General features: G+C 40.4%; 2 protein-coding genes across 3 annotated transcripts in view; one reads left to right on the forward strand and one right to left on the reverse strand.

Annotated features, from left to right (window-relative positions):
- PLEKHA4 (pleckstrin homology domain containing A4) overlaps positions 1–6,623 on the reverse strand; it is a 78,424-nt gene extending 71,801 nt beyond the window's left edge. For both annotated transcript variants that reach the window (XM_034423246.3, XM_087893915.1), the window contains exon 1: positions 6,330–6,623. The gene's annotated coding sequence lies outside the window, so the exon portion shown is untranslated. The remainder of the gene's footprint in view (positions 1–6,329) is intronic.
- Positions 4,926–13,667, forward strand: PPP1R15A (protein phosphatase 1 regulatory subunit 15A). Its single transcript, XM_034423251.3, is given in 4 exon segments — positions 4,926–5,136; positions 8,597–10,088; positions 13,284–13,492; positions 13,494–13,667. Coding segments are annotated over 4 exon segments (1,800 nt in total). The 5' UTR covers positions 4,926–5,098; the 3' UTR covers positions 13,555–13,667.
- The last annotated feature ends 208 nt before the right edge of the window (positions 13,668–13,875 follow it).

The following is a 13,875-nucleotide window of genomic DNA, read 5'->3' on the forward strand; positions in this document are numbered from 1 at the left end:
CTTATTTGTACTTTATATCCATAAGTCTGCATTGCGGCTGTGATCTTGGTGAAAGCAAGAAAAGTCATTTGGGGAAGGCAGATTCACAACCACATGATTTACTTAACAAGTGCAGTGAATGGCTTCACAGCTGTGGCAAAAAAAGTCAATAAATGAGGCAACCTGCTTGGACATCAGAAATTTTGGGCTCAGTTGTGATCATAACCACTGTAACCAAGTTTTGAAGGATTTCGTGTAAATCAACAAGAATGGATCATCAGGGGAAGGAATGTACCATAAGGTGACAGAAACATTAAACAGAAGTATTTTATAAACCTTTGTTGAAAACGATGCATGATAAAAACGTGTTAGACATTAGGAATTTCCACTCAGATTAATTTACATATTATTCAAATAATCATACATCCTACTTAAGAATAACTACATTTGACTAATTTGTATTAATGCAAATTAAGCTAACAGTTATCATACCTGTAAATGTATCTGATCACTTATACGTACTAATAATAATGCAGCTAGGGTTAGAGTTATCTACTCCTTTTACCTACTTGGGCTAATTTAATTGTACATTAATTTTCAATCATCAGCAAAAAAAACCCATGAATTTCACTCTTTAAGTTTTGGGAAGTGTTGGTTTAGAAAATTATACAAGGCAAAATCTCTAACAAGTCAGAGGCTATGGAAGCAGAGAAAAGACAAATATATTTTTTGGTAGTTTTCCAGTTTTTATCTTTTGATTTTGTTGGTATTCCTTGTATTATATATTTTTCTTCTTTTTCCTTTATGATGAAATTGTTATCTGCCTAACACCTGGGTGTCCAACCTTTTGCTTGCCTGGGCCACACTGAGTATAGAGGAATTGTCTTGGATTCCATGTAAAATATATAGTATAGTTAAGGTATATAAATCATTGTTTGGTGCTGTATGTGGCCCATGGGTAGCGGATTGGACATGTCTAGCCTAGTCTTTTGGGATTGGATAAAATACACAGAAATTGGGATTAAAACTGCTAGACGAAATACCTTATCAACAACTCAGATATGCTGATTATACTATTTAATGGGTTGAAGCAAAGAAGGCTTAAGAAATCATCTTGTCGAATATGAGAATAAAATGGCTATTCTGCAGCTGAGTCTTTAAAATCTAAAATTATGTTAGCAAACAATACCAGTCTAATCCAAATAGGTAAAAAGAAGCTGAAGAAGTAACTTTATCTTAATCTTTGTAGATTTAATCATTATAGGTAGTCTTCAGTTTATGATCATAACTGAACCCAAAATTTCTGTTGCGAAGCAAGGCAGTTGTTAAGTGAATTTTTCCCCATTTTATGACTTTTCTTGCCACAGTTATTAAGTGAATTATCACAGTTGTTAACTTAGTGACATGGTTGTTAAGTGAATCTAGCTTCCCTGTTGATTTTGCTTGTCAGAAGGTTGCAAAAGGTGATCATATGATCCCGGAACACTGCAACCATCATAACTATGAGTCAGTTGCCAAGCATCTCAATTTTGATCATGTGATCATGGGGATGCTGCAACAGTCATAAGTGAAAAATGGCCATGTCCTTTTTTCAGTGCCATTGTAACTTCAAACGATCCCTAAACAAATGGTTGTAAATCAAGCACTACCTGTATAATGCAGAGACATCGTGAGGACAGTAGAATAAATTATGGCCATTATTTTTTTAGTGGAAACATAAAACTGTGAAAGTGGATTATCAGAAAGGCTGAACAAAGAAAAAGTGATACCTTTAGATTGTAGTACTGGAGAAAATTTTTGACAATACTTATGACTGTAAGAAGATGAAACAATTCAATAGTAGGTGAAGTAAACTAGACTGGCCATTGGAAGCACTGACAATGAAACTAAAGCTTAATTTTTAAAAGCATATATAGTGCAAAATAAAATAAAATAAAAGAGTCAACAGAAAAGACCCCAGTCTAGGAGGTATAGTAACTGAAAAGGAGGCCCAGAAGAACAGATGACCAGATATTAACTCTGATCGCATGAGCATGAGATTCACAAGAATCTAAATAAGCAGTAACTGACTAATAATCCTGGCAAAATGTGGTCTATTTTGTCACAAAGGATCAGAAGTGCTTGAACAACTTAACAGCAGCAGCAGGTGCAACAACAACAGATTACAAATGGCATGTTTTAATTATTTCAGAATACCCCCAGATGTTTGGGTTCCATCTTCATAACATTTTCCCTGTATAATGTAGAGACAGTCTTCCTGTCAGGTTCATACATGAATTTATTTATTTATTTATTTATTTTATTCAATTTGTATACCACCCTTCTCCTAGTGGACTCAGGGCGGTGCACAGCCAGAACTAAAACACATGCCAACACAAAATTTAAAATTATTAAAAGAATTACATACCTGGCCCAATTTAAAACAATTCAATTAAAACCCAATGACAATTTAAAAACTAAAAAACTAAAAAGACTAAAAAAGGGGGAGGGGGTTCACGCCAGCCCTGCTTGATGGAAAAGAAAAGTTTTCAGGGCATGGCGAAAGATCCGGAGATCCGATATCCTTCGTATTTCTGGGGGCAAATCGTTCCAGAGGGCAGGAACTGCCACAGAGAAGGCCCTCCCCCTGGGGGTCACCAGCCGACATTGCCTGGCTGACAGCACCCTGAGGAGTCCCTCTCTGTGGGAGCATACTGGCCGGTGGGAGGCTATCGGCGGCAGAAGGCGGTCCTGCAAATACCCAGGTCCTATGCCATGGAGCACTTTAAAGGTGGTAACCAACACCTTGAAGCGCACCCCGGAAGACCACTGGAAGCCAATGCAGCTCACACAGGAGAGTTGTCACATGGGAGTGCCCCTCGCTCCCCCCTCGCTCCCAATCCCCCGCGCGGCCGCATTCTGCACCAGTTGGAGCCTCCGGGTGCTCCTCAAGGGGAGCCCCATGTAGAGAGCATTGCAGTAGTCCAGGCGGGAAGTGACGAGTGCCTGAGTGACTGTGCGTAAGGAGTCCCGATCCAGAAAGGGACGCAACTGGCGAATCAGGCGGACCTGATAAAAAGCCCCCCTGGCCACGGCCGTCATATGCTCTTCTAAAGACAGCCATGCATCCAGGAGGATGCCCAAGTTGCGAGCCCTGTCCGTGGGGGCCAATAACTCGCCCCCAATAGCCAGCGATGGCACCAGCTGGCTATATCGGGATGCCGGAAGCCACAGCTACTAATAGTTCCACTTTTCATCTTAGTTCATGTCTCTTTATCCTCATCTCATCTACTGACTGTCAACTTTCATCATCTCCAGCTGGCCCCCTGGAGCTGATAGAAATTGATGTTCAATGTATTTCTAAAAAACAATATGAAGAAGAGACAATCTAGGTAGGTCACCAAAACCAGAGATTTACTCTTCTGAGCTTTCGGACTCATGCCGGAGCCCATCCTCAAGGAACTTCTCTCTCACCAGAATATCATTGGGATGAGAGAGTGGTTCCTGAAGATGGGCTCCAGCACAAGCCAGAAAGCTCAGAAGACAAAACCTCTGTTCCTAGTGATAGACCCAGTTTGGATCCTGCAACATTATCCTGGGACACATATATTCGCCTTCATTCATAAATTGGGGAAGACTGATACATAGACTGTGGATTTGGCTTGTTTTTCAGATGTAAACCAGAAGAATGTAAAATTATGCATTTCTAGAAGAGGTGACATTTAATACCAAGGATACCAAGTATTGTATAGTGGGCTTCAGTAGGCAAGAAGCAGACCAGCATAGCTACAACATTTATTGACTCAAAACTGGAACTGAGGAACAGCAGGCAAATGCATGTAATTTAATACTCTTGGCCCGGGTCCTTAACCAATCACAGTACTTGAAAAAAGCCCGCCCAAATATGAATGTTCTAAGTTTCCCTCCAAAACAGTTAAAGTTAACAGTTAGGGTCATCTAAAGGTTAGTTTCACTTTAGCAGGGCTTAACACAACTATATGTATTCAATACATAATACCAAGGATACAGTAGCACAGTAGTGAACTGCTCAAAAGGGTTGTTAACAATAAATTTTAAATCTGAGCAGCCATACTTCCTATTTTAGAAATGAATGTAGTCAGTGTCTATTATGCAAGAAAACCATCTGAACTCCTGGTGTCCTTTCCTTGTTGCACTTTATTACAACATGCAAATTAGTGTTTTTGTGTGTATGTGTTTATGAGTGTGTTTGGTTATGCATACTCAACCATAGCAACTTTTAAGATGTGTGGACTTCAACTCCCAGAATTCCTTAGCCAGCCATGCTTAAAATTCACACTTATTAAAGTTGCCATGGTGGCATAGTATGTATAAAGTTTATCTCTCTCCTCCAAAATACCGTTCATTTCCTGTCTTGCTTACCAAATGGGAAAGAATTTTGAAGAAAAAAAAGTTTAAAAGAAGTGTTTTGTTTACTTTGCTTCCAACTATTCTATTCCTACTGTAGATTTATTTGTGTGCATTTGAACAGGACTAAGGTTTTGGGGTTTTTTTGGTCTCATGTAAAATATCTGTGACCATATCAAAGGTAGAAAGAACGACTTGTAGACTTTTCTATTTGTAATTCTACAAATTTGTAGCATCTTGAAAAAGCATCTTTGGCATCAACCATGACCTGGATGACTGAGAATCTCCCTAAAGTCTTTCAACATTATTCTCTTAATCGCGGTGGATATTTTTAAAACAAAGTGAGTTTTTCCTAGTAATGTATTTTAAAACTCCAGAAACGAAGATTGAAAAGTATTCGGTAAACTTCGAATTCCCCACTCCCGTCCACCCTACGCCTTCGGCCACCAAAATTTTCCCTGACGTCACCACTTCCTCCGCGCCCCCTCCCCTTCTAGAGCCCTCACGTCTCTCTCCCTCTGCGGCTCTGGCCACGCCCCGTGCCTTCGACGTCACAATGCGATGACGTTCGCCTTGCGGAAGGAGTCTATATAAAGCACCTGCGGGTTTCGCTTTGCTCTCAAACATTCCCTTCTAAACGACACAGAAAAAGCGAAGGTCATTCTCGATAGGGCGAAATGTTTCGTGCCGAGAAGAGTTGCTGTTTTGCAAAGCCTACCGTCCGGCCGCTTATTCGCGTTTATGCCGCGGTTACATGTTGGAGCGAGTTTATTACAGGCTAAAAATCCACAGGTAAGTGGGTTAAAAATCATTAGATCTTTCTTTGGGGCGGCGGGGGGCGGGGAACCCCAAAATACTGTATTGGCCTCTTGGTCTCCTGGACCCCTTGGCCTATTAGGTGGTCGGCTCAGCCGCTCGATCTCCTGCTCATTCCCGGCAAATGCGGGTTTCCAAGCTGACTCCCCGCCCCGTGTGTTCTGTTTCTCACGTGCTTAAGGCACTTATCGAAGGCAACGCCTGTTTTCAGAAAAGCCCTGGTTTTCCGAACTTGGGCCAGGTGTCCCGGCTTGGCATTATGATAGCCCTGCCACCTCCGCCCTCTCGGTTGCCTTCCCAGGCATCCACCCAAGCGATCCGCCCTTTTTAATTGTCGGTAATCTTCCTTCTCGCTTTGTGCGGTTCTCAGAACTGTTTTTCCTCCGTTGGCACAAGAGTAAGTGGGTGGCCTCCCCTCGGCTCTGGACCCCAATCCAAAGTCTAGATGTTCTTAGCTTTTGCCTCCGCCATCACCCAACACCCACTGTAAAGTGCTGTCGTTTTTTGCTCTGATCCTTCAAAATGTCATTCTCTTCTCTAATTTGTGGGTCCCTCTTTCCAGGCAAGGTGAATTTTTCAAGTCATGGTCTGTGGTTCTCCAAAGTGTAGGATGGAGAACTAGTGCCCTCCAGAAGGGTTAGTTGAGATTCCTCATCCAAAGAATATTCCAAGTTTTTTTTTTTTTTTGCAGTAGAATAGGGACTGTTATGGACTCTCTTGAATCTCTTTCTCACTTCCCTCCCCTTTTTCTGTTCCCCACCCCCAAAATAATCAGCCTCCTCTTTCTGACTCAGCTTCCAATTTTACCAGCCCACCCACCCACTTGCTGGCCTTCCAGTGCTACTGCTTGTTGTCCACCAAATGCTTCTTAGGAAACTCTCATTGGATCCTCTTTACTCTCCTCTTTCAGAAAGAACCAGTTATCCTCAGTAAAAGCCACCTTGCAACCACAATATTCCTCTACATTCCATTAGGAACTTCTCACTTCTTGAGAATCCAAGCTCTTTGTACTGATAACCTCTGATCATTCAAATCAACCATCAAAAAGAATTTGAGTCCACAAATCATTTGCAAACCTTTCTGCTCTTTTGTAATACCTGTCGCTTCTCATACATTGATGATTCCCTTTGTGAATATATTCCCTTCCTCCCCCCTCTTCCAGATCTAACCTGTTGTGGGTCAGAAGGGTTGTCTCTCCTCCTCTCTCCCCGGCAGCTGCACACTCAGCATCCGAACTCTGTGTGTGTGTGTATGTGTGCGCGCCGTTCCCCCCTTCTTCCGGACTGGGGTGTTGCCAGCGTTCCAGGGGCACTTGCTCCAACTTGTCTGGGGCGCGCCCTGAATTCAGCCTACACACCTCAACTGGTGAAACCTTCCCTAAGAAAGCTGGCAGGTGAACTGCCCTACAGGTAGGGGGCAGAAGGAATTGTGCTGGAATTTGGGAGTAAGGCACCTAAGAATGTGGTCTTCCAGCCTCTTCCTTTTCCCGTGCCTCCACTTGCCAGCTCTTGTTTCTGAAATCTTATTTTAAGTTTAGCCTTTCCTGAAAAAAGTGGATTAGCAGAGGAACAAGGATGCCCTGGAAGGGAATTTGTTCCACTTTGATATCCAAAGAATGCTGGAGTGGTGACTTTCCAAATGCCAGAACCTGTTTTCTTTCAGGCTTCACTGGAAGTTTTTAAGAAGACAACCATTTGTCTGAAATGGTATAGGGTTTCCTTCTTGAATTGGACTAGAAGACTTCCAACGTCTCTTCCAACTCTGTTATTCTGGCTTTGAGGTTCAGCATTTGAATCTGATACCAGGAACATGACTTAGTATAAAGCAAGCATTAAAAGCCCTTCTTTTCCCTCTGAAAAAATTAAGAATATTCTTGCAGACCTCGCAGTAAAAGAATATCATGCATTTTTAGTCATATTAAAAAAATATTAAAAATTTGTGCCAGAATGCCAGTTATTTTTCAGGACCAACTTAACAGGTTTTAACCAGAATAGTTTAAGAAAGTTGGTGGGAAATTATGATTTTTCAGATGTTCTTGAACAGCAATGCCCAGAAGTCTTGGCTACAACTGAAGGGTGTTAGGAGTTATGGACCAGAATATCTAAAATGAAATATAGTCCTCATCTCATGATCACAACTAGGACCAGAATTCCTGTTGTAAGTCAAATCAAATCCGATTTTATGATTACGATTTTTACAACTGGTGTTAAGTGAGTCATGCAGTCATTAAATGAATCCAGTTCCCCAACAGGTAATTTTTGGCAGAAAGTGGCAAAAAAAAAAAAAAAGTCACAAATTGCAATACCTGGCCACAGGCTGCTGCAACAGGTTGTAAATGTGACTTGGTTGCTAAGGTCCATAATTGCATTCACGTGACCACAGGGCTGGTGTGACAGTCATAAGAGAGAGAACAGATCATGAGTCACTTTTTCCAAGCCTATTATTAAAAGAATGTTTATAAGGTGAGGATTCCAGTGACTTGATTTTCAATCACCCCTTCGCTTACTACTGTAGGTTCACATAAATGATCATCCTTAGAAAATATGTCAAAACGTATTTTTTAACTGATTGGTCTATTACATTATTATGTTAATTGATGTTTTCATGTTTTTTAAAATTGCTTCATTCTTCTCATTTTTATTTTGTTATTATTTCCTGCAATTAAAAAAAAAACCTACAGTAAAGTATTTGGTAGATTAGTGTGTGTGTGTGTATGTTTATGTGTGTGTCTGTGTATGCACAATACAACCACAGCAACTTTTAAGATGTGTGGACTTCAACTCTCACAGTTCCACAGCCAGCCATGCTTAAAATCCACACATCTTAAAATTGTTATGGTTTAATGCATAAAAATAAAAAAATACTACTACAGTAAAATGTTTGGTGGAATGCTATGCAAGTAGTGTGCAGTACTAAATAGGTATATTGTTAAAAAAAGGTTTAGATGGGAAAGAGCTCTGTATAAGACTAAGGACAGTGCCAGACTTGATGTACAGATCTAACCTCATATAAAATACAGGTAGTCCTCAACCATTTGTTTAGTGACCACTTGAAGTCACGTTACTGAAAAATAGTGACTTATGACTGGTTTTCACCCATATGACAGTTGCAGCCATCCCTGTGGTAACATGATCAAAATTTGGGTGCTTGGCAACTGGCATGTATTTATGATAGTCGTATTATCCTGTCAATCCTGTCACAGTCAATGTTGAAAGTCATATTCGCATAACAGCCGAATTAACTGTAGTGATTCACTTAACTGTGGCAAAAAAATGGTAAAATGGGGCGCAACTCTCTTACCTGTCTTGATCAGCAACAGAAATTTTGGGTTCACTATAGTCATAAGCCAATTTGTAATTTGTTATAAGTCCAAGAATCTTGAGTTTCAACTTACATGTTCTTACTCTAAATTCCAACATTGATTGCTTCTTTTCAGATTTAAAATGCCTCCATGTATCATGGCCAGCCAGTTCACCTCACCCTTTGAACCCCAAAATATTCTCCTCAACAGTTGTTATTCCTTTGGACCTGGAATGACAAAAACTCTACCTCTTGAACCAGTCAGCTCCATCCCTGCTGGCACGTTTCCAATCCTTCGACATATGTTCAAGCTCACCATGGTCTGGTTGCGAAGATTTTTACACTTTTGCCAGCCTTTCCCTACAAACCTGGTGAAGACTGTGTTGATGGGCATTGCCAAAAGAGCATTGCCCATCTTAGAGAAGATGAAATATTTAAAGAAGGCCGGAGAACTTAAAAGAAATGAAAACCACCCTGAGAAGATATTGGGGGAAGACAGCTTTCAAGCACACAGTTCTCTGAAGAGTAATACAAACTATCTTTCAGAGGGAAGTTTGGTTATAGATGACTCTTTTGGAGAAGACATTGAACAAATTTTGATCGATTCAAGCAGCATTACAGTGAATAACATGCATTTGGAAGAGGAAGGTATTTCTGAGCTGTGTTTAATAAGTCCTACGATAGTATTTGATTTGAGAAATAATTGGCAAGCTTCTTCAGGAAAGGACATAGAATGTGTGACTATAAAAAGTTCTGAGCATGTCTCCCCTAAATTGTTGGAAGATTCTTACAATCCTGAAATCTTTATAGAAGAGTTGGACCTCTGTGGATGTTTGGAAAATACTTTTGACTGCTTAAATCCTAATGGACAATTAAATTTTAATACAGGCCTTGATGAGATTTTGGAAACCACCTTAGTTCCCCAGGAACTGGAGACGAACATGAAATCTAACCGGGATCCGCCAATATGTGGAAAACAAAGCTTAACATGTTCACTTGGTTCTTCAAAGGATGAGGAACAACCAGAAATGAAGCAAAAGAGTGGGAAGAATGAAGATACATATAACATGGAATCCCCTGCCAATCCCAGTAGCTTCCAAAGTTCTCTGGTACTTTCCTTATTCTACAGTCCATTAGAAGATGAAGAAGATGACAATGATGACAGTTCAGAAGATTGGTGGAGTGAGGATGAGATGGAAGACAGTAGTAAGACCCAAACTTGCTCTGATGGCAATAATTCAGGAGACCTAGAGAATTATCAGGAAGCAGAAGAGGAGGACTCTGTACAGAAGATTGTTTTTGAGAATCCCTGTGGATCTCTATCCCTGAACAGTGATCCCTTCCACCCACTTTGCTTTTCCAAACCCATTCAGGCCCTCACAGATGTCACCACTGCTTCACTGAAGCCCCAAAACCATCAAGAAACTATTGTCTCTTCTTATCAGACAAGAAACAGTTCTAAACTTGAAGAATCGTATCATCTCCCAAAGCAGTCATTGCCCAGAGAGGACCAAAAAGTTGAAAGAAATCAGGAGACCTACCTATGCTGCCAACCAAGTCCCAGGAAAAACGCTTCTCCTCTCCCGGCAGAAATAGTTTCACAGCAGGAAATCCAGGTGAAAAAGAAGGTGAGAGTCCTAAAATACTTAGGTGTGCTCTATGAATGTGTTTGGAATGAGGATTTTCAAAATCCACCTTTGTTTTGTTTTATGTGGCTCCTTAATTAGGAACCATGAACACTTGTATTTCTGCTCTTGGCTCTGACTGATTGAAATTTAGACTTGCCTACATGATTATGTTTGAGAAAATGTGTTTTTTAAAACTTTTCACCATGATGATGAAGAGTAGAGATGATACATAGTGCTGTTGAGCTGTTGTTTTTGAAGCAGTACAATTGCATCAATTGAATTTCTTGCTGAGGTTAAAAGTGGGGATTTTTGCTCCGTTTATTTATTTAATATGCTGTCTGATTCTTGGTTACTTTGGGTGGTTTACAAAATGTGAAAAACGAAACAAGCAAGCAACATTAAAAAAAAAGGAGTAAAAACAGCAAAAATAACTAACCCAGATGGGAACAAGGAAAAAGAAGAAAAGAGGGCTTTCAATCCAAGTTGCCAAAAATCTGGATGAAAAGTCAGTTTTTTGGGGTCCATCGAAACACCAGTAGCATGGGGGCCACTTGGATCTTGGGAGAAACCTCATTGTAGAGAACGGTTCTATGGAATCAAATAGAGAAGGCGTGCTACTGGGGCCTCGATAGGCAGCATTGTTTAGTAGGAGAAACCTCGAGCATACCAATCCTGTCAGACGAGATCAGTCGGACAGATACTATAGGACAAGGGTCTCCAACCTTGGTAACTTTGCTGGCTGAGGAATTCTGGGAGTTGAAGTCCACAAGTCTTAAAGTTGCCAAGATTGGAGACCCCTGCTATAGGAGACAGATAGACCCTCAATTAACCAGGTCCCAGGCTATATGATGCATTTTAGTGGAAATATATACAAGTATTCCTTGACTTACAAACACAACTGAGCCCAAAATTTCCATTACTAGATGAGACTTTTGTTAAGTGAGTTTAACCCCCCTTTATGACTTTTCTTGCCACAGTTGTTAAGTAAATCACTGCAGCTGTTAAGTTAATAACATGGTTGTTAAGCGAATCTGGCTTCCACATTGACTTTGCTTGTCAGAAGGTTGCAAAAAGGGATCACATGACCTTGGGACACAGCAACAGTCATGAATCAGTTGCCAAGCAACTGAATTTTGATCACATGACTATTAGGATGCTGCAATGGTCTTAAGTGTGAAAAACTGTCATAAATAACTTTTTTCAGTGCTGTTGTAACTTTGAACGGTCACTAAATGAACTGTTGTAAGTTGAGGACTACCTGTATAGTAGTTATTAAAGTATTGCGCAATTTATCAGCCAGAGGCATACATATTAGAGGAAAAGGTAGTCTTTTATTGAAGAGGTGTTAGGATTAGACTGTTGGAGGATTCTTTTCAAAGAACATGTTGAAGAACAAAAGGCTGAATGCCTGAGGGAGGAAAGGTGAAGTGTTTTTATCATTCACAATATGCCATTCCCATTCAGTAATTTCAGGGAATTCAGCTCCAATTGAGTAGACCTCTGGAAAACCAAATAGGGGAAAGATTCATGTGATGGGACATGATTAATTTACAGTCACCAGATCAGTGTCTGAATTAGGAAGAAATGGAGGTTATGTTTTTATTTAATTGTCGCTGACTATGAATCACAAGTCTCTTCCAAAGGAAACAAATGATGTAACATTAGGACATTTCCCAGTCGAGCAAACTCATTTCCCTGCCTCCCTTTAAGAGATTGCCTAATATAAATTAAAAATGAAGATTCCTGGCTTTGTTTTCTACTTCCTTTTTGCCTTACTAGCACTTCTGCACAAATGTGCCAAGTCCACAGACAGATGCAAATTCTGTTCTTATTTGACTACCCTAAATCCATAAATCTCTTTGCAGAAGAGCATGAAAAACAGCAAGCATACAAGCCAGACAATTTTATCTGAACTTAGGCTGGGCCTCTGTTTTAAAATAATTTTTGAAAGGTGGAGATTGTGAGTGGGAAATAGCCTCTCTTTTATTAAGGTAAAAGTTAAAAAGACATTCAACCACCCTTACATATTGACATGTGAAGGATTAGCTTGGGAGTTGATCATGAATTATGGTGATTATAACCCATGGGGATTCTTGGGTGTTGGAGGCCAGTGGCTACCTATTAGCTCACCAGATTTTATGTGTCTTCTTGTGAGAGTGAAATTATTTGATTTGCACTGCACCCAGAAGAAAAATGGGATATAGCTCTAATCTCAGATTATAGCGGGGATATAGTGAAATGAAAAGGACTTTACTGCTGAGAAGAAAGTGTCAGAACTGTTGGGAAACCACCTAAACTGAGTCAAATGAACAAATGTCTTGTTTTATTCCCTCTTTTCCTATAAAAACACCAGGGGAACATACAAAATATTTTTCCTTTCAGTTGTATCTTCATAACAGCCCTGTGAAATAGTTGGGGTGAGAAATGATTAGCTAAAGTCACCTAGTGAATTTGGCTGTTAAAGTGGTTTGGAACTTTGAGTTTCCACAAATCTCAGTTCAACAACTACATACATAAATATAAAGAACAAACTCTAATTAAAAGATGGAGCAAGGAGACCATTGAGTAAGAAATAACATTAAAGGAGGATCTGACCTCCTTTATACTACTTGGAGGATCCTGACTAGGTTTGCGAGTTGGAGTGCCTAAGTGTAAAACCAGCATAGTCAAGTGGGAAGCTCATGGTAGATAACAAACATGCCGTGTGAATATGGAGAGACGCTGAGCCCAGCCTATCTGCTAGAGAAGGAGAGAAAAGAAGAGAAGAGACAAGAAGAAACAAGAAGAAAAGAAGCAACAAGAAAAAGAAGAAGAAACAACAAAAACCACTGGTTTAGACCTAAATTAGATTTAGAGTCAGTTGGTGTGGTGGTTAAGGTGCTTGGTTGGAAACCAGGAGATTGAGTTCTACTTCCGCCTTAGACATGAAAGCTGGCTGGATGACTTTGAACCAGTCACTCTCTCAGCGCAAGTCACCTCACTGGGTTATCATTGTGGAGAAAATAAGAGGAAATGTATGCTTCCTGGCTTGAGTACTTAGTAATACTCAAGTAATAAAGGCTAGATAAAAATCTAATAAATATGATAAGAGTGTGTGGTAGAATATAATGTAATTGTGTACTTGATTTATAGCAACAAGCACCCCCTTAGAAATATCAGCCTCATTAGCTCATATTTTCTTTCCTTCATTCTTAGGTCCGATTCTCCCCAGTGGTCACTGTCCACTCACTAGTAGTCTGGGACTACGCTTCTCGGGCTGCCCGTCGGGGCCCATGGGAGGAAATGGCTCGTGATCGCTGCCGCTTCCACCGAAGAATCACTCAAATGGCGGCCATCTTGGAGCCTTGCTTGGCAGAAGATCATCGGGACAAAGTTTGGAAGAGGGTCCATGGGGTTTCCACGTTTTCTGGAAGAAGCCGCTGACAACATTCCCCTCGGTTCCATCAGAAAAGAGGAAAAGAGTTAGGAATGAAAAGCCTTTTAGATAAAAAAAAAATAGTTGATGTGCACATAGAAGTTGAGGATTCTGGGGAAATTCTGGTCTGTGTTTTCCATCACTAAAAGAAGAATGTTGCTTTTGCTCGTCTTCTGTTTGGTGTTTTATAGTGTGGCGTGAACTAGAAGCTCATTGTTCATAAGTTTGAAGCAATTTCAAACTGGTGACTCTGGGGATATAGTGTAGTAGGATTGAGTCTGAGCCAAAACATTATGGATGAGATAAAAATATGTTGACTTTATGAAGGAGTAACATGAGTGAAAATATCAAGGCTTTTTTTTCTGAATAAAT

This window comes from Pantherophis guttatus, chromosome 4 (genome assembly GCF_059756535.1).
Source record: "Pantherophis guttatus breed Tessera chromosome 4, ASM5975653v1, whole genome shotgun sequence".
Taxonomy (NCBI): Eukaryota; Metazoa; Chordata; class Lepidosauria; order Squamata; family Colubridae; genus Pantherophis; species Pantherophis guttatus.